The 17,525-nt window shown below is 49.0% G+C and overlaps 5 protein-coding genes and 1 non-coding gene across 6 annotated transcripts; 3 read left to right on the top strand and 3 right to left on the bottom strand.

Annotated features, from left to right (window-relative positions):
• Nucleotides 1-524: 524 nt before the first annotated feature.
• B0J16DRAFT_398187 (CHAT domain-containing protein) lies at nucleotides 525-4,661 on the bottom strand (the record flags this gene model as incomplete). The annotated part of the gene is made up of 1 exon (XM_046132372.1): nucleotides 525-4,661. One exon carries the CDS (start codon nucleotides 4,659-4,661, stop codon nucleotides 558-560), a length of 4,104 nt encoding a protein of 1,367 aa, XP_045982360.1. The 3' UTR covers nucleotides 525-557.
• Nucleotides 4,662-5,467: 806 nt separating this feature from the next.
• On the top strand, nucleotides 5,468-7,903 carry B0J16DRAFT_286153 (uncharacterized protein). Its single transcript, XM_046124079.1, has 5 exons — nucleotides 5,468-5,726; nucleotides 5,779-6,488; nucleotides 6,781-7,073; nucleotides 7,121-7,302; nucleotides 7,346-7,903. The coding sequence occupies exons 1-5, from the start codon at nucleotides 5,693-5,695 to the stop codon at nucleotides 7,741-7,743; spliced, it is 1,617 nt and encodes a 538-aa protein (XP_045982359.1). The 5' UTR covers nucleotides 5,468-5,692; the 3' UTR covers nucleotides 7,744-7,903.
• B0J16DRAFT_t127 lies at nucleotides 7,880-7,970 on the bottom strand. The gene has a single exon. It is a non-coding gene; the product is annotated as a tRNA-Pro (tRNA).
• An 88-nt stretch (nucleotides 7,971-8,058) lies between these two features.
• On the top strand, nucleotides 8,059-9,247 carry B0J16DRAFT_340373 (uncharacterized protein). Its single transcript, XM_046127669.1, has one exon. The coding sequence runs from the start codon at nucleotides 8,438-8,440 to the stop codon at nucleotides 9,047-9,049; it is 612 nt and encodes a 203-aa protein (XP_045982358.1). The 5' UTR covers nucleotides 8,059-8,437; the 3' UTR covers nucleotides 9,050-9,247.
• Nucleotides 9,248-13,867: 4,620 nt separating this feature from the next.
• Nucleotides 13,868-15,057, top strand: B0J16DRAFT_383779 (glycoside hydrolase superfamily; the record flags this gene model as incomplete). Its single annotated transcript, XM_046131360.1, has 2 exons — nucleotides 13,868-14,209; nucleotides 14,257-15,057. The coding sequence occupies 2 exons, from the start codon at nucleotides 13,868-13,870 to the stop codon at nucleotides 15,055-15,057; spliced, it is 1,143 nt and encodes a 380-aa protein (XP_045982357.1).
• Nucleotides 15,058-15,330: 273 nt separating this feature from the next.
• B0J16DRAFT_414185 (cytochrome P450) lies at nucleotides 15,331-17,207 on the bottom strand. Its single transcript, XM_046133420.1, has 3 exons — nucleotides 16,955-17,207; nucleotides 16,475-16,906; nucleotides 15,331-16,424 (listed from the first exon to the last, which is right to left on the bottom strand). The coding sequence occupies exons 1-3, from the start codon at nucleotides 17,194-17,196 to the stop codon at nucleotides 15,524-15,526; spliced, it is 1,575 nt and encodes a 524-aa protein (XP_045982356.1). The 5' UTR covers nucleotides 17,197-17,207; the 3' UTR covers nucleotides 15,331-15,523.
• Nucleotides 17,208-17,525: the final 318 nt, after the last annotated feature.

Raw genomic sequence — 17,525 nt, 5'->3', positions numbered from 1 at the left:
ATTGAATCCATTTGTGTATTATTGTGGCAAAGTTCTTGATTATGGGACTTTTCACAGCTCAATTCTTGTTGGTTGTCAGATGCGTTTATGCTAAGTTTATTTGGAAGTGTGTTCAACCAACACTGCCAGAACATGGGGGTATGTGTACTCGATGCTGAACCATTCGAGATGTGTTCCAACGTCCACATTTTTAATACCTTCCATCGCCGACTACAAGACATCAATTGGACATTTTATGAAGGTACAAACAATGTACAACGTGATTTTTTTTGCAGTCTTGGCGATGGCTGGCTCGCCGTTTGGCTGCATCACCGAAGCGGCTAATCACTTTATCTGTCGGGGATACCTTGACAACAACACCATCATATTTTTACCCAAGTTGCAGCTACATCAAACACATACGACCATACCTATCAGAGAACTCGGGATCCCGTCCGCTCTCCCATAGATAAGCTGGTAAGGGGCGGATTAGTAGTTGGGTCGGTGACGACCAGCGAATCCCCGCTGTTGTATGTTCTTTTTGTCTTTTTGGCATCTACTGTGAGGATACTTTTCAACTACAGACTTCCATGATGAACAAAAGGGACCCAGTGCCAGTTACCGGAGTTATCTTTTGCATCTTCGCTCACCAAGATGACATCTCTTGCAGACTTAGATTCGGAGATTTCCAAGTCGCGCACCTGAAGCAAGGCACGATTCAATCCTCGACACACCGCGGTATCAGTAAACCCTTCCTCATCAACTGTCTCGTAAAACACACGCGCGACGTCGACACAACGTAAATCGGATACTTGCCAGAGCGTGCCGATGACGTTCCTGAACCCTGCCAACTGGAGTGCTCCAACGAGATGGATGCCTTCATCAAGCAGGTCGTCTACTTTATTCGCGCTAGTCGAACAGGCTGAGAGATACCCCAGAAACGGTGGATTGTCTTGAAAACTGTGATCGCGCAGATCTCCGACTGTGAGGGGATCGGTCTGCCAGTCTTCAAGCAAGAGACAGCTCTTGGACGGTTCTAAAGCATTTGAACTACCGTGACCGGCAAAGTGGAAGATTTTGCAGCCTGATAGGTGGCCGAGAACCTCGGACTTGCGCGGTTGCAAATTCAACAATTCTAGCTTTGACTTTCCTGTTGACCAAAGCTTAGCGAGTGTGTCCATCTCGTTTGTCACGAAAGGAAGGGTTCCGCCAGAAAGACCCGGTGTGGTCTGCATCGATACGACCAGCACGCGGTCCTTTTGAAGTGTATGCGCCATCTCTTTGCGTCGGTGACGTGAAGGTCTCACAGACGAGGCGTAGGAAGACATGACCCTATCTAGCACAGACATCCCAGATCGCAACTCATGGTAGCCGGCGGCGTGCAATGGGAATCGACTCAGTAAACCTGTCGGGACCCACCATAAACGTGGCCGCTCGTCGTTGTCTGCTGGTGGGTTCTGGAGCCCTATAGCATTCAAGATAGGACAGCATATCGTGTCCCACAACCACTGCAGCATCTGGCCTGTCTTTGAAGACTTGGTAATGTGGCTTACCCAGTGCTTCACGTCGACCATGTGTAGCTTCTCAAGTCGGACGAGGGCAACGCCAGACGAGCTGATGATAAATGCATCGGAGCGAACGGAACTCAGGTTTACCACGGCAATATGACCTGTTTTCGCAACCGAAGCCAATTCTGCCTGGGATGGAGGCAGGAGAAATTGTTTAAAGTCTGGCTTTGATCGGATATCCTCCAGCAGCTGACCAAGCTCCGTCTCAGCCTTGAGATGAAGGCTTGTGGTAGAGCTAGGAGGACTAGCGTGATCTATGCTCACTGAGTGGTCGTTTGGGGCGTCTAAAAGACTTCGGAGAGCGATGAACCGTGCAGCCAAGTCCGGGTACTGCTCCTCTAGATCTGTCACACCGCTTCGCATTTCCAGTAACTGGGTAGTTATTATACCTCGTCCTGCCTCAAGGAGCTGTAAGGCTTCCACAGGTTCGCCACCTACATTGAGACAAACCGCCGCAGCTGTCGACGCGAGTCCAGAAAACTGCCGCAGGATATGCTGCTTGTCAACATGCGCGAGTGCCCGTGGACTGACGAGTCCTAGTAGCTTAACGGCCGCCTTGAGCAGGAAGTGCGCTTGCTTCCAGTCCTCTCGCAAGATCATGATGTCACTCGCCCGCTGTGCTGACAAGATACGCTCCAGGGGCCGGCCTAGATCGTTGTTAAAAGCATCAGTGTATGAAGTCAGAGCCGCATCTTGATCCTCTATGGATTCGGAACGGAGCCTGTAGCACTGCCCGAGGTTATAGCATAGCGAAGTCCAGTGTCGACTCGTGTAGGATGCAGTTTTCAGCGCCGACTTCAAGGTTTCAATAGCCCTGTCTATGTCTTCTGCTGAAGGCGACTCTTCGAAACGTTTGAGATACATGATGCCGAGGTTGGACAGCCAATATTCCCGCTGTGGACTAGTATTTGGGGCGAGTTCTATTGCCTTGGATGTGGCCTCGATGCCTTCATCCAACGCACACAATTTCCCCGTTCTTTGAAAGCGAAATAGGTGGCAGCGGCCCAGGTTGGCGTAGGGTTGGTGTCGTTCAGTGGCGGCTGCAGGGCACAGATCTATCGCTTTATGTGCGGCCGATACTGCTTCCTGGAGGTCTTCACTTGAACCAGATCGTTCAGAAAGGTCCGCTAGCCACGACGAGAGGTTCGTCCAGGCCATATAGGCTCCCTTGTCTGACACCTGGGCACTCGCCCTCCCGTAGTACACGGCGGATTTGATGTCTTCTAGTGAGCCCAGTATCTGGAACCGTCTCCCAAAGGCATTAGAAAGGGCACCCAAACAGGCGGACCGTCCCTGATGCCCCGCAGAACTGGACTCCACAGCCTTGGAGCAGGTCTCGACGGACTTGTTCAAGTCGTCCAGAGAACCGGTCAGCTCAAAGTGTAGTCGAAACGCACTACCCAGCGCTTGAAGGTACAGACAATACGACGGATCCTCTGGGGAGCTTTGTTGCGTTACTATGGTGTGAAACTCTATGGCAGCATCGATGTACGCAAGGGTTCCAGTTGATTCGCCCTTACGAGCAAGTTGAAGGGCGACGTTGTATGTTGCGCCGAGATGTTGCGTGCTGCCTTTTGGAGCCGATTCCAAGGATAGTGCGTGATAGCGAAAGACCTTTTCTAGGTCGCTTGAATTGCCAGTATCATTGATAGTGTCATCAAGGGATAGTGCCTCTTGGTTCAAGGCCATGGATAGGTGCTTGTTATCTCTCATTACTTCGTGCAACCCAATCTTCTGAAGTTCGGACGTTGCAGCCGCAGAAGCTGTATTGATGTCGTCTTTCAAAAAGAAGTTTTCATATAAATTGTCGAGCCATACAAAGATATCTCCTCTTGCAGAGACATCGGTTCCTTTAAAAGACAACCGTATCTCCTCCGCCACTAGTGCGTTGAAAATCTCGAAGCGTCGGGATCGGTCTTGTTGATCAACGGGTGTTTCGTTAATCCATGCCTGAAGACGACAAATCGCGACATGTAAATCGTCGATGGTGTGTAATAGCTCCCAGAGGAGGTAGCTGGAACAAATTGATAGCTCAATCTCTTCGTCGTTTGAATCGTTTCTATCATTGAGCTCCACAAAAGCGCGCAGCTCCTCGTTATCAAGACTTTGAAGAGTGGCTATCATGTCCAGGTCAACCTTGAACAGGCCCAAAAGTGCCTGCCGGACGCCAGACTCCCGTTCAAGTAGCGAGTCTCTATGCGTACGCCAATATATCAGATCTTGCAATCGTTTGGACATTTCTAGGTCGTCCTTGGGTGTCATATCGACAGCTTGTTGAGATCTTCTCACGGCCTCTTCGGCGTCGGTCAAATCTCCTCGCTTCTCGGACCTGAGTCCCAGCATAACCCCAAGATTGTTTAGATACACCGGAAGTTCGATGTCATCTTTTGGAGTGACCTCGATAGCCGATTTGACCATTTCGATAGCTTTCTCCAGATCGTCAAGGTCATCCGTTAAATGAAACTTGTTTTTCAAAGAGCACGCATGCAGATTCTTCGATTTGCCTCGTGTTTCTTGCGAGGCACACGCAACTGCTTTTTGTGTCACGATAGTGAGACGTTCCAAGTCGGCCGAGTTGTTCGTCTCCAGAAACCTGTCGTTCAAGGAGATGGCCATGTTGCATAGTAGCACAGGGAGACGTGGATCATTGTCTCCAATAGTATTCAGGGCTCGCTGATGAACTTGTATAGCGTTGTCGAGGTCGGATCCATTTCCTTTGACTCGGTATCGTTCATGAAGCGAATTTGCGAGAACACTGAGAGCTGTCAATTGGTTCGTGACATCGCTTTCGTCCGCGCCAGCGGCCTCTTGTGATAGTTGAATCACTTCATCCAGATTGCGAGTCACGTTTGTTGCTTCATACCTCCCATTTAGCAACAATGCCAGGTGGCACATGAGGGGAGCCCGTTTTGGATGGTCTTTGCCGGCGATTTCCAAAGACTGTCGGGACAACTGGATGGCTTCTTCCAGATCGGATAGGCTTTTCGTTTGTGAAAACCTATTGAAGAGCCAGACAGATAGATGCTGGAGGCGTCTCCATCGCTCTGGATGGTCCGCTGTGGTCTGTTGGAGATTGGTTCGACCTTGGGCGATGGATTCGTTTAGATCTGCCATGGCGTCCTACTGAGGCTGTAGGGTCAAATGCCTCAATGTGTAAACGGTTTAATAAAGTCTGGAGTATTGTTTTGCTATTGTCCCTGTCGTGTAGAGATGACGATACAGGTCCTGTGCATGTCTTTAATAAACAATGCCAGAGGACAACCTTTCTTATAACATAGGATCAATAACATTCAGGCATCAATTGGACTGCACTTTCCAGCATGAGGCTTTTCACCACCCCCTCAGCTCATGATCATTGGAAAGTTTTGGCTCCTATAATTGGTCTCTGGCTTGGAAGGCTGCTAATCCTGGTTGAGGTGCGGCACACCTTATGCAGTCCTGTAGACCCGCGCTACTAATCAAATATGCACCATGCATGTCCTGTTGTGTCGTATGATTAGGCAACTACTCACTCCCATTTCTAACATCTGGTATATCATGTGTATGTTAGTATAGACTTCTTATAAATAGTAATACCCTCGACATCTTAGGTAAGAAGTAAGGTATGCATAATAAATAGTCCGATAAGCCTCATCAGTGAAAGCATAAATGAACGATTCCAGGATATTATTTCATAAAGAAAATGGAATAAAAACAAAGTAGATAAAAGCAGTCTGACTTATGTAACGATTGATCCGCTTTGCACCTGACTTAGTCCCTAGACAGGGACTGGTACCTCTTTGGACCAATTTGTTCATCGCAACACATGGTGTCGTTAAGAGATGCCAACGAAGCTAGGTTCCATGGCCCTGCATGGGACCGGTTATGTCAATGAACTTGACGGCACTTGATGGTGCAAGAGATCTAGAGAACGAAGCCCCATTGAATAATAAGCGATCTAATGAAACGTGGGGTAAGTCCGCGCTGCTATCACCGACCGATGCATGGTCCGCAACCAGGCGCGGATTTTAACCTCGCCTTCCCGCTAACTCCGTCGACCTCAGCGAAGAAGGGGTTATGCAGAGAGAACACTACTTATACCTGGACAAGAAACAAGGTTATCATAGCCACTTTCTCAATCCAGTCGCTGTTAGCTTGTACCCGAGATGTCGAAATACAAGAAACTCGTTCTAATCACCGGTGAGTATGTCCACGAGAACACTGAGACCCTACCATTGAGACCATACACTAGGCGCCAATCAAGGCGTCGGCTACGAGACAGCCAAAAACTTGGTCTTGTCGTCCGTTGACTATCATGTTGTTATTGGTAGTCGGGACGAAGCCAAGGGTGAAGCAGCAGCACGATCTCTTCAATCACTGGACAACATCAAAGGAACAGTGTCAAGCATCCAGCTCGACGTAACAGATGATACTTCGGTCGATGATGCAGCTCACACTCTAGCATCAGAATGGGGTCGACTCGACATCCTCGTCAACAACGCAGGCATGATCTCCACCACCAGCCCCCCAACCCGCGAAGCATTCCGCACCGTTGTCGAAACCAACCTCGTAGGAGCATTGAGCGTCACCGAAGCTTTCCTCCCGCTTCTGCGCAAAGCAGAGCACAAACCACCGCGTCTCATCTTCGTCACATCAAGCACAGGATCTATCACCCACGCTACCGATCCAGACTCACCATACTACAGTCCGCTTGCTACAGAGTACCGGACTAGCAAGGCTGGGCTGAACATGTTAATGGCGATGTATTACGCGAGGCTCAAGCCAGAGGGTTTCTTGGTGTTTGGTGCGGATCCGGGGTTGTGTGCGACGAACTTTACGGGTGATGCTGAGTCACTCAGAAACCGAGGGGCTGCTGAACCAGAGGATGGAGGGGAAAGAGTTGCTTGTGTTGTTAAAGGAGAAAAGGATGGGGATGTTGGAAAGGTTTTGGGAGTGTATGGTGTTAGTCCGTGGTGATGTTTGGTCTGTTTTGTCAGCTGTTCTACTGTTCACCGCATTCCAGAATAGGAAGGCGTGAAAATCGATCATGAGAAACTAGCTCCTCCATGCCTGATGCGCCAAGATTCCTACTAAAACGATGTAGTGAGATTATCTCCACTATTGCTGACATGGACCCTCTAGGTGCTTACTACCAATGCAAGGCGAGGCATTCCGAGGCATTCCTGCAGAAGAGATCTTTATAAGAATGACCCATCCCTGTGTTACTCCCAAACTCGACTCTCCAATACCAAAGTTTGAAAATATGCCTCTTACGTGGTTCATCACCGGCTGCTCTAGCGGCTTCGGCGAGTCTTTAGTTCGCCAACTTCGTGCCGCAGGTGACAACGTTATCGCAACAGGTCGCAACGCTGATACCAAGCTCGCTCACCTAAAAGACACGGGAGCAGAAATTATCGACCTCGATGTCACGGCACCTGTTGCAGAAATCAAGGCTGTGGCTGACCGAGCCTGGGGTATCTACGACGGAATCGACGTTGTCGTTAACAACGCGGGATTCATTCTCAGTGGCCCTGTCGAAGAGCAGACGTTAGTATTAAAAATTCCTATCCTGGATTCGACTAACGGAATGGCAGCCAGGAGGATATGGAGAGATCATTTGGAGTCAATTTCCATGGTCCTATGAACATCACCCGTGCTTTTCTGCCGTGGCTCAAGAAGAGAGGCTCTGGAACGTTGCTTTATGTCAGTTCCCAGTCCGCATGGCATTCTGATCCCGGCGCATCGAGCTATTGCGCCAGCAAATTCGCCCTCGAAGGTAACTCACCCTCCCCCGTCCACTCGCCAAGCTAACCTCGTAGGCACCGTGGAATGTCTCGCCAAAGAACTGGCGATAGTCGCACCAACCATCAAACTCCTCATGGTTGAGCCAGGATACTGCCGAACTCCCGTGTTCGACAAAGTGCAGCACGTAGAGCGCAGTCTGCCAGAGTACGCGCCGTTCAACGACGCAGTGTTACAGGCTGAATCTGGCTTCACGGCTAATTCGCCTGGTGATCCGGAGATCGCTGTTTCCAGGATGATTGAGCTTGTGAAGGGAACAGGGTTTGCGGAGGGGAAAACAGTGCCTTTGCGCGTTCCGTTGGGATCCGATTGTTTGGAGAGGATTATGGCGAAGTGTCAAGAGACGCTACAGATTTGTAGGGAGTGGGAGGATACCGCGAGGAGTGTCGATTACAAGATAGAGTCGTCGGCCTGAGGATGCACAAGTACCAGAGCCAATGCGTGCAAGAAAAAGAGTCGCTATCTCTCCTATGTTTGACGAAAGTTTTTCTGGTCACGAATTGCAAAAACAATGAAGTACATCAAGCAAGACATACGCGGAGCAAAAGAATGGGTCTGGCCGGGGATTGAACCCGGGACCTCTCGCAAGCTATGCTATAGGGTTTTCCCTAAGCGAGAATCATACCACTAGACCACCAGACCGGTCAAGTTATTGTTGTACGAAAAGCCCAAAGTTCCTATTATATACTGCCATCAATTTCCCCTCTACTTTATTGTCTTGACTCGGTCTGGAACACGGAGGGGATATCGCGGATTTGCGCAATCGCTTGAACGCCTTATTCTAAGCACGTCCCCTGTGACCATCCTTCCCTGTGCAATTCATTGGCAAACGCGCGCGGGTGCCTGAATGCCCCGCTACGATGACCAGCAAACGGCCAGGCTAGCCCACTGAAGGATCGCTCTTGCTCTAAACATGGGCTTGGCAGCTGTAGCTTGTCGCTATTTCCAATTTCTTTTAGCTGCTCATCTCCTTTCTTATTTCCCATCTTCATCCTCTTTTCTTCATTCGCGTGTTTTGGCATCGACATTGCTCTTTCAATAATCATCAGCATCACATCGCATCGCATTTATTACAGCATCCCCTCAGGTTACTCTATCACACCTTCACCATGACTACCTCCCACTTCTCCACGTCCCTGGGTCTCCCCATGTACGGTACCCAGTCCCTAGTCGCCGAAGTCATTGGCGCAGACGCCACCGCGACGACATACGTCTTGAACTGTCCCCCAGGCACAGACGGCAACGATTGCGGTACATACAACAACACCGTTACTATCGGTCCATGGGCCAGCAAAACTCTACCCCCCGGCGCTGCGAGCACAGGCGATCTCGATATCTTCATCACCATGCCCTCAGAAGACGAGGAGGACGACTGGAGGTTCTCTCTACACTGCGACATGTCGAGAAGCGTTGCCAAGAAGTGTACTACGATTAACATTGGCGGTAATGATGACGACCATCCTACTGCCACCCTCACCGCGTCTGAAGATTTGGCCGAGCTCACTCTTGTGTACGCACCTGTTACCATCACTGCTGGTTTGGACATTCTCAACGCCAAGCGCACCGGTGTCGCCGAAGCTAGCGCAACTTCTACAGCTACCGGAACTTCTTACGAGGAAGCCTCTACACCTACGGCCACTTCTGGCGCTTCGTCGAGCTTTGCGCGGGTCTTTGGTGCGGTGTCTATTGCTGGAGTGGCGGCCGCGCTTGTTATGTCTTGATGGGAATGGAGCTGATGGGTTATGGGCACTTGTATAGTATCACTATTGGGTTCGGTGTTTTTGAAAGAGACATTAATAGAGGAATAGACTAAGTCTGGGACCATCAATTTCTCCTGGTATCCTCAGACTCGAACAGATTTGATGCCACCTGTTTAACCTTTGACGGTGACTCACCCATGCAGAGAGGATGTCCCAAGAATTACATAGTCAACAACACGACACATTGAAGACTTTGTCGCTACCCGACTACCAAGGCCAGATAGTGAAGGCAAATCTTGGGACATCCCGATGGACACTCGACTCTTGATGGTTATGACAGTTAGAGAAGACTCTCAACAACAAAGCATCGAGTGGGTATATTGACTCTTCTAAAAACACCATTGGGTATCTCAACTCCGCAAAAGAGATAAAACTCGGGGTATATGTTCGAAGGAATTGTAAGTCGTCAGAAAAGCCTTGTCAGATGGGGGGTATATGTTCTCGACCCCACAGACCATGCACACCTTGGGTATCATAACCAAAAATTCCATACCAAAAACACCATGCCAAATGATCCATCCCACAAACATCAGCACCGACCAACCTTAGCCTCTTCTACTGGAGGCCCTTCTCTTGTTCTAGTTCTTGTAATAAACCTGTACCCCAATCCAGTGTTTCCTGGGTTAAGGGGAATATCGTATTGAATTTGTCATGGTCTGCCAGGTAATCCACCTCTGGAGGCTGGACAGGATGTTGGCTCGGAGCCATGTTCTGGTATGAGGGAACACCGTTCATGGCAGTACCGGAGCTTGGAATGAGAGGCTGCGTCACCCACTGGCCTTGGACTGTAAAGCCACGTCCCTGGATGTCGGCAAGCGGCTGAGGCTCCTGCATCTGCATGAGCTGGCCAAAGTCCGGCTCTGGGTAGCCAAAATGCTGGTAGGCCTGCATCTGAAGCATGGGATCATGCCAGACGCCGAGTTCAGCAAGTTGCTGAGCCATCTCCTTTTGCTGTGGCTGACCAGGGGCCGCCCCGAAGTTGCCAGCAGGCTGGTTGACCTGCATATGTGGGTAAGAACCTACCCCAGGCACGGGAGCAACCCAGTTAGGCTGAGGCTGGAACTGTGTCGGGAACTGAGGCCCCTGCGCTGAATGGGGAGTACTTTCCCCGGAAGAAAAGCCCGCTTGCATCTGGGGGAGGCTTTGCAAGCTGGCCATGCTAATCTTGTCATCCGAGACCCGGGCCACATCCTTGGTCTGTTCCAGGAGGCTCTGAACCATATCCGCAGCCGACCCTAAGAACAAGTTAGTTTCGGTAAAGTTATATCAAACGATTGGGGATACGTACGACCATTCCTGCGGCGGTTCTTGGTCCCTTGCTTGCGTCCCACACCATCAATGATCTGCACACCCTCTGTCAAATAGTTAGTTCTGAGCAATACGAGGAGTAAAAAGAATCCTATTTACCAGTATGGGAGGGTTTACACATGGACGTGCGATGTCCTTTTATGCATTTAGCACAGGCTATCTTGCGTCCCTGGCTATCCTTACGGCAGACAGTGTTGCCGCTGGCGTCCTTTTGTACCGTGGGAGCCATTGTGTCGCGTTGTATGTTGATAGCGATGTGAGACTGGGATGGTGTTAGTAAGAGTGTTGGTCGAAGGTGAGCATGTCGATGATCTATCCTCAAAGGACAGTGTATCGGGTTGCGAAGAAGTAAATTACAAATAGGATGGCCGCGGGAATTGCTGATGTGCGATGGTAATGTGTGTGCGATGTTTACAAGTATGTGACGAAACAATTGTGTCCAAGAGAGCGGGCAATCCTCCTTATATAGAGGGGAGAAAATGCAGGGATTTTTATCGATTTGACTTCACATATCTTCGGCTTGACTATTCGAAACTTAAACCTTCATTCGGGAGCTTGCTCTTAAGAAACAAGTGATCACAATGGCTGTCGGGCAGAGATCGGAGACAATAGACCTTTTCGCCATGTAAGTTGAGAAACCTGGGGTACAGGACAGAAGACTCATAACCTTGAGCCTCTTGCACCAAAATATTTCATGGAATGAATGGAATTTTGCAACAATTTGTCGCTGCCTGGGTGGTTGGAGAAGCGTGTTTACACCGGGTGATTATACTGGGAGTGAGTCGCGGGCTGTGTAAATGGTGCGAATGGCGCTGCATATACTTCACGATAATGGTCAAAACTGGTCTGCTCGCAACGCGAAAACTGGCAAGGACTAGAGAAATGCCATTGAAACACTCATGAACCAAGATCATCTTCATCTATCGGTTAAAACATGCGTGGTTGATCATACAGGTATTTCTCCCCTTGGTGTGTAGTCAAATAAGCTTTACGAAATAGGGCTGAATTTTCATAAGGACCGTTCAGTTCCCTATTGAACTCTCTTTGCGCTCGGGGTTTTGTTCGCGCATCGACAAAACTTTCTTTGCGCGTGAGAATGTATTGGGTAACTCACCACCCCAATCGTCAGGCAAACGACTCCGTTAAGATTCAATTCATCGGGAGCTTAAAACACCCGATTTCCCCACAAGGGGCTATCGTCCAATCCAATTCAGCGGTTTCGATGAAACTTAAAGGACGACATCCCACCGCGACAGGCTCCAGGATAGCCTGAGAATTGGACCCCATCAGCTGATGTAGAAGAAAAGTAAATGATGATCCTCTACGATACGGTACAGTCACCATAGGTTTATACTCCAATTCTTATCAAATAAGTCGTACGTCAAGAATGGAAGTGCTCGAAATCTCGGCAACCTTGTGAGAGAATGGGATATCGCACCGGGTGAATTCCTTGGGGCGCAATGCCCAAGTTTGTGTGCCTAAAGTGTGTCTCTCCTCGGCTCATCTATGCGTGATGGAAAGCTATGGAAGTTAAAAAGAATTCATGCTGAACATTCTTCGGGCCGAGTTCGGGGACAAATCCAACATCAGCGTACTGACTGCAGACCCCCTTCGTCGTTTCCCAGCAGGGACCCGACGTCCCACCAGTGTTTTGACCATATTTGACAGAATTCTGTCATGGATGGTCTCAATCCGTCAGGTCTTTCACTTGCATCGAGCCTCTGCCATCATATGCACAGAATGGCACTCACGTGTTTCTACAGCATGCAGAGATCCCACCCATCTTCCCTACACTTCAATGCCCGCTCTTGTATGCTAGGCTGGCGTCGCAGGCCACGAGCGCTACTCGAGCAGCGATCTCTCAAAACAGGACACAACCAAACTGGTGGCCCATAATAGAGCCTGCAAGGAGAGTTCCGTCAGCAGAAAACCAAGATCCTGGACCCCGACCGACGATGCGCTTCGCTCGGATGAGGACGACGCGGAGTGATTGAGGGTGCCTATTAAAGCGAGTTCAGACACAAACTCTTGGTTTACTAGGTTCGTTCAGCGTCATGGATCGAGAGAAACTCCCAAGATCAGGACACCTGATATCCTTAATCTCCAGGCAATATCTTATCCTATCCATATATTGTCCTTGTGGAGGCGTTAACATGCAGATAATTTATCCGGCTACTCGGGATCTGCTAGTGACACATCTGGTGATAAAGATGCCCGCAATGCGTACTTAATAAAACAACACTTTCGATCACACGAACTGTCATTTGACAGTTATCTTTTATGATGAACCTAATGTATCCGGATGGTTATATACCCAGATATGCACTCGGACCAGCAGTTTGTATCGAATCTCACTGATAAATGGTCTATCATCCCTCGCCGAATAAAACTGGGTAACCTTGCATTCGGTGATCAGGGACGAGTTGAAAGCCCTGCATGAGCTTTCAAAACGACAGGATGTCTCCATGATGGTCTAATCTTCGGTACCTCTTTGTTGACTTATGGTTAGCACAATAGCTCAGGTGTCTAATGTTTTGGTCGGGCATCTTCACATCTTAAGTATTCCCCATCATCTTTCCTACTAAGGTCCTCATCAATTCCTCGGGTTACCGACATTTGAGGATTTAATCAGCGAGGTCTCCTTAAATACACTCGATATCTGCACTATTCTTTTTCATTGCCCTTTTCATTGATCAATAGCATCAACATAATATCACATTGCGCCCCAGGAGGTGATAGACCAAGAGGGCTTCATGATTTGTTCCCACTCTGAATAGCGGGGAGTCGGGTGTTACATGGTTTAGAAAGGTTAATATACCCCATTACTTGTTTGCATATCTTATCTCATGAATCTGGCACTAAGTCGCTATTCAGTCTCTGTGTCTATAGTCTGTAATGAGTGCGGAGTTGTGGCCCTTGTCTCCGACAATGCCAATGTCGCTCCAGCGCTCAAAGTAGAACTCTCGGAGGAAACACCTCCGCTCTCCACACGATGGTTCCATTCCTCATACGGCAACCATATAATATGGGTCAATGCCTTTATAATTGATCATGTGCCTTGGAATTTGCCCTTGCTACGGAATCTACTGCTCCGTAGTCAATTGTGGTTCGGCATTGAGAGCGAAATTGTCCAGATGGAGATGCTTTCCGGGGAATAACAGGACGATTTCATTTGCTATTGCGGATCAAATTCCCCGTGGTCTTTGCGGATTGCGGGCCGGGTTTTGTTATTAGCTGTTCTTTGCCATGTCTTTGTAGTTTCTTTGTGATGTTCTTGCCGTGTTTTGGTGATGGTCCACGGATGCTACGCTATCGGTTCCGTAGCAAATATACTACGGCACATCGGGAGATGGAACTCTGCAGGGGTATATAGTCATTTACTATTACAGAGTCACAAAATATAAAGTCCATTATATCCCCTCGATCAATTGAACTCCTCAGTTGAGCACGACAACCTCATCAACCTCCATCATGAAGTCTTTCCTCGCCCTCGGTCTCTTCACCGGCCTCTCAGTCGCCCAAAGCGCCGCCTGGGCCCAATGCGGTGGTCAAGGATTCTCCGGTGACAAGACTTGCGTCTCTGGCTACAAGTGCACCGTCGTCAACGAGTGGTATCACCAATGCCAGCCCGGCTCCGGTGACCCTCCTTCCACTACCCTCAAGACCACCACAGGCAGCTCCCAGCCCACTGGTACTCCCGATGGGAAGTTCCTCTGGGTTGGTACAAACGAGGCTGGTGCTGAGTTTGGAGAGAAGAACCTTCCTGGTACTTGGGGAACACACTTTACTTTCCCTGAACCTGCTGCTGTTGATGTAAGTACACTCCGCGAAGTTACATGGCAGATACTAACATGTGCCAGACCCTCATCTCTCAGGGCTACAACACTTTCCGTGTTCAGCTCAAGATGGAGCGTTCAAACCCCAGCGGAATGACAGGCTCTTATGATCAGGCGTACATCAAAAACCTCACCTCCATCGTCAACCACATCACCGGCAAGGGCGCCACCGTTCTTCTCGACCCCCACAACTACGGCCGCTACTTCGACAAGATCATCACCTCCACCTCTGACTTCCAGACCTGGTGGAAGAACTTTGCCACTCTGTTCAAGAGCAACAGCCGTATCATGTTCGACACCAACAACGAGTACCACACCATGGACCAGACCCTTGTCCTGAACCTCAACCAAGCCGCCATCAACGGTATCCGAGCTGCTGGCGCAACACAGTACATCTTTGTCGAAGGCAACCAATGGTCCGGCGCATGGTCGTGGCCCGACGTAAACGACAACATGAAGGCTCTTACCGACCCAGAGAACAAGCTCATCTACGAGATGCACCAGTACCTCGACTCCGACTCATCTGGTACTTCACCTGCTTGTGTTTCTACCACCATTGGTGTCGAGCGTCTCCAGGCTGCTACCAAGTGGCTCCGCGATAACAAGAAGGTCGGCATGATTGGAGAGTTTGCCGGCGGTCCTAACGAGACTTGCAAGACTGCTGTCAAGAACATGCTTGACTTTATGAAGAAGAACACTGATGTCTGGAAGGGCTTTACTTGGTGGGCTGCTGGTCCTTGGTGGGGTGACTACATGTACAGCTTTGAGCCTTCAAGCGGTGTTGCTTACCAGTACTACAACTCTCTTCTCAAGACTTACATCTAAGGGATGCTGCATTAAGTCAAGGGAGCTTGAAGTCGAAGGGAAGTTGTTGGGGGTTATGAAGTGTCGGCAACAAGGACACAAAACAACTTTGAGAATATCTCGTGAGTCAAGATTGATTGGCGAGGGGCCTCTCTAGTACATACGCAATTGCGATCTTCTGTATATACTTTTAACGTACATTCTTACATCTTGAGTACATTTTTATCACCATGATTCTCCACGATGCTTGGTGACTTATCTCTTGTTTATTCAATTGTCAGGTGGGTAACAGAAGAATTGTCCTCTAAGGCTTAGGTTGCTAAAATAAAGTAGCCTAAGAGCGGCCCTAAACTGGCATAAAATAACTAAACTATTTCATCCCTTATGCTTTTAGCGGCCATTTCCTCTGAGACCCTGAGGATTGTGTATCGCGACCTATTATATCTAACGGCGCAAAACCCGTTACAAGGAAGAAAGGCAACCCCCTCTAAGACTTGAACGACCATTGAACCTCCTCCCATCCCTCTCTCCTCTGTATCTTCACCCCAAACCCCTCCCCATAATTCACAGGCTGAAGCGCAGCCTGCGAGAAACTACAGTCCTTACCAGCCGGCAACTCAGGTCCATCAGGTAGTTCAACATCAAAACCTGCCAACAAACAAGCCACAAGACCCAGATTCTCAGCAAAAGCAAAAGTACGACCAGGACAGAGATGTCTTCCGCCGCCGAAGGGTATAAAAGCTGCTCGTCTGGCTTTGTCTGCTTCAAGATTCTCCTTTGTCTCGATAAACCGGTCTGGTTTGAAAATGGAGATGTCTTCGCCCCAGGTGTCGAGGGTGTGAGAGACCAAAGCGGAAATTTGGAGGTTTTCGCCTTTCTTTAGGAGATAAGAGTTGCCGTTGCTGTCTGTTACTGTTGTATCTTCCAGAACACGGCGATTACTTCCAGCTTGATTGCTAAGTCGAATTGCCTCGCGGTAGCAAGAAACAAGTAGAGGACACTTGTCATCCAGAATCGTCACATCGACAACACCTTTTTCACCATCCTTCTTGATAATCGGCAGAACCTCATCCCTCAACCGCTGAACGAGATCAGGTCTGCTGAAAACGTTGACGAAGAACCAGTAAAGGGTAGGAATCGTATTCGAAGTTCCAACGTGCAGAAGCGCAAGCTCGATGTGTCCAATTTCTTCACCGGGGACATTATGCTTGACGAAAGGATATGCACGACCTCGGACGATTTCTGCTGCATCTTCGTGCTCGTACTTTTGTGCGCCGTAGTATTTGCCTAGTGCAGCTTGAAGTCGTGCTCTGGCTTGGTGGGCTTTGGGAGCGGTGATCGCTGGGAGAATGTTGACTAGCAGTATGTTAAGACCGCCTTCAAAGGTCCTACCAGAAGTTAGCGTTTTACCCACGTTGGTAACTCATGTTCAACTTACCATAGATCTTCCAACAAACTAGGATCCTCCCTCAAAGGATTCTCGGGCCCATACAACGCCTCCGAAGTAGCCATAGTAACAACATCTCTCAACCAAAGCCACACATTCCCATGTTCCAGCGCACTCCCCTTCTTAATACTGTTAATATCTTTGGCAATGTAGTTCAGTGCATTAGCATTCATCCGATGAATATGCTCCCCCGTCATAGCAGGATGAATCGCCGCAAAGAAATCCGGCACAAGATCGGTTTCTTTCAGCTTCTTGTGCGTTTCATCAGTAATGAGTAATTCTCTTTGCGCGAATTCTACAGCGAATGGTTGGAAGGATAGAGTCTTTTTCCGATATGCGGATTGGATTATTGCTGGGTCGAAAATGACGTAGAGCTTTCCGCCGAGGATTGGTAGGGTTGCGATTTGTCTGTGATGTCTGTCGCTGTCCCCATGTTAGAGTTGGAATGGTTATGGAAGTGTTAAGATTTACTATAAGCGTTTTAGGTAAGTGTTTTGGTATTTCATCATACCATAGAAATGGCCAATGATGGGGAAAGCGGGTTTGAGGAATGGAGGTTCACGAGGATCGAGGGATGGTGTTGATAGCTTGTGTAGCAATGCACTAACGAGTAGTACACCGAGAGCAATGAGATAGTTTCCCGGTGATTGTTTGACATCCTCGACCACGAAGCCGAGAATGCCACCTGGGCTAGTAGTCACATTGGCAGCCATGTTGAAACCTGAGTGGAGTGACTCACGACCTTGACATAGAGGCAGCTTCTCAGGCTTTATATCAAGGTACGAAAACACACTAACGCGGCAGTGCTTACTTGGGATCGCCATTCTGTATAAGCGCCGCTGTTGTGGTGGTAAGATTTTAGCGTAGGTTTGCAAAGCAGTTCGCTTTATTGGTCTGCTCGCAAAGGATTTCTCGCATTCAGGGTTAGGTTTGTGATAAATGGATGTAAGATGAATCCTTCGCTTGAGTTAACTTGTATGTTATTGAACTCAATTGCTAAGACACAGTGTGGAGGCGCTTATCAGTTTCAACGGTCAATGGC

This window comes from Fusarium flagelliforme (genome assembly GCF_020744385.1).
Source record: "Fusarium flagelliforme strain FIESC 12 MPI-CAGE-AA-0113 chromosome Unknown B0J16scaffold_4, whole genome shotgun sequence".
Classification (NCBI taxonomy): domain Eukaryota; kingdom Fungi; phylum Ascomycota; class Sordariomycetes; order Hypocreales; family Nectriaceae; genus Fusarium; species Fusarium flagelliforme.
This window is presented reverse-complemented; position numbering and strand designations above follow the sequence as displayed.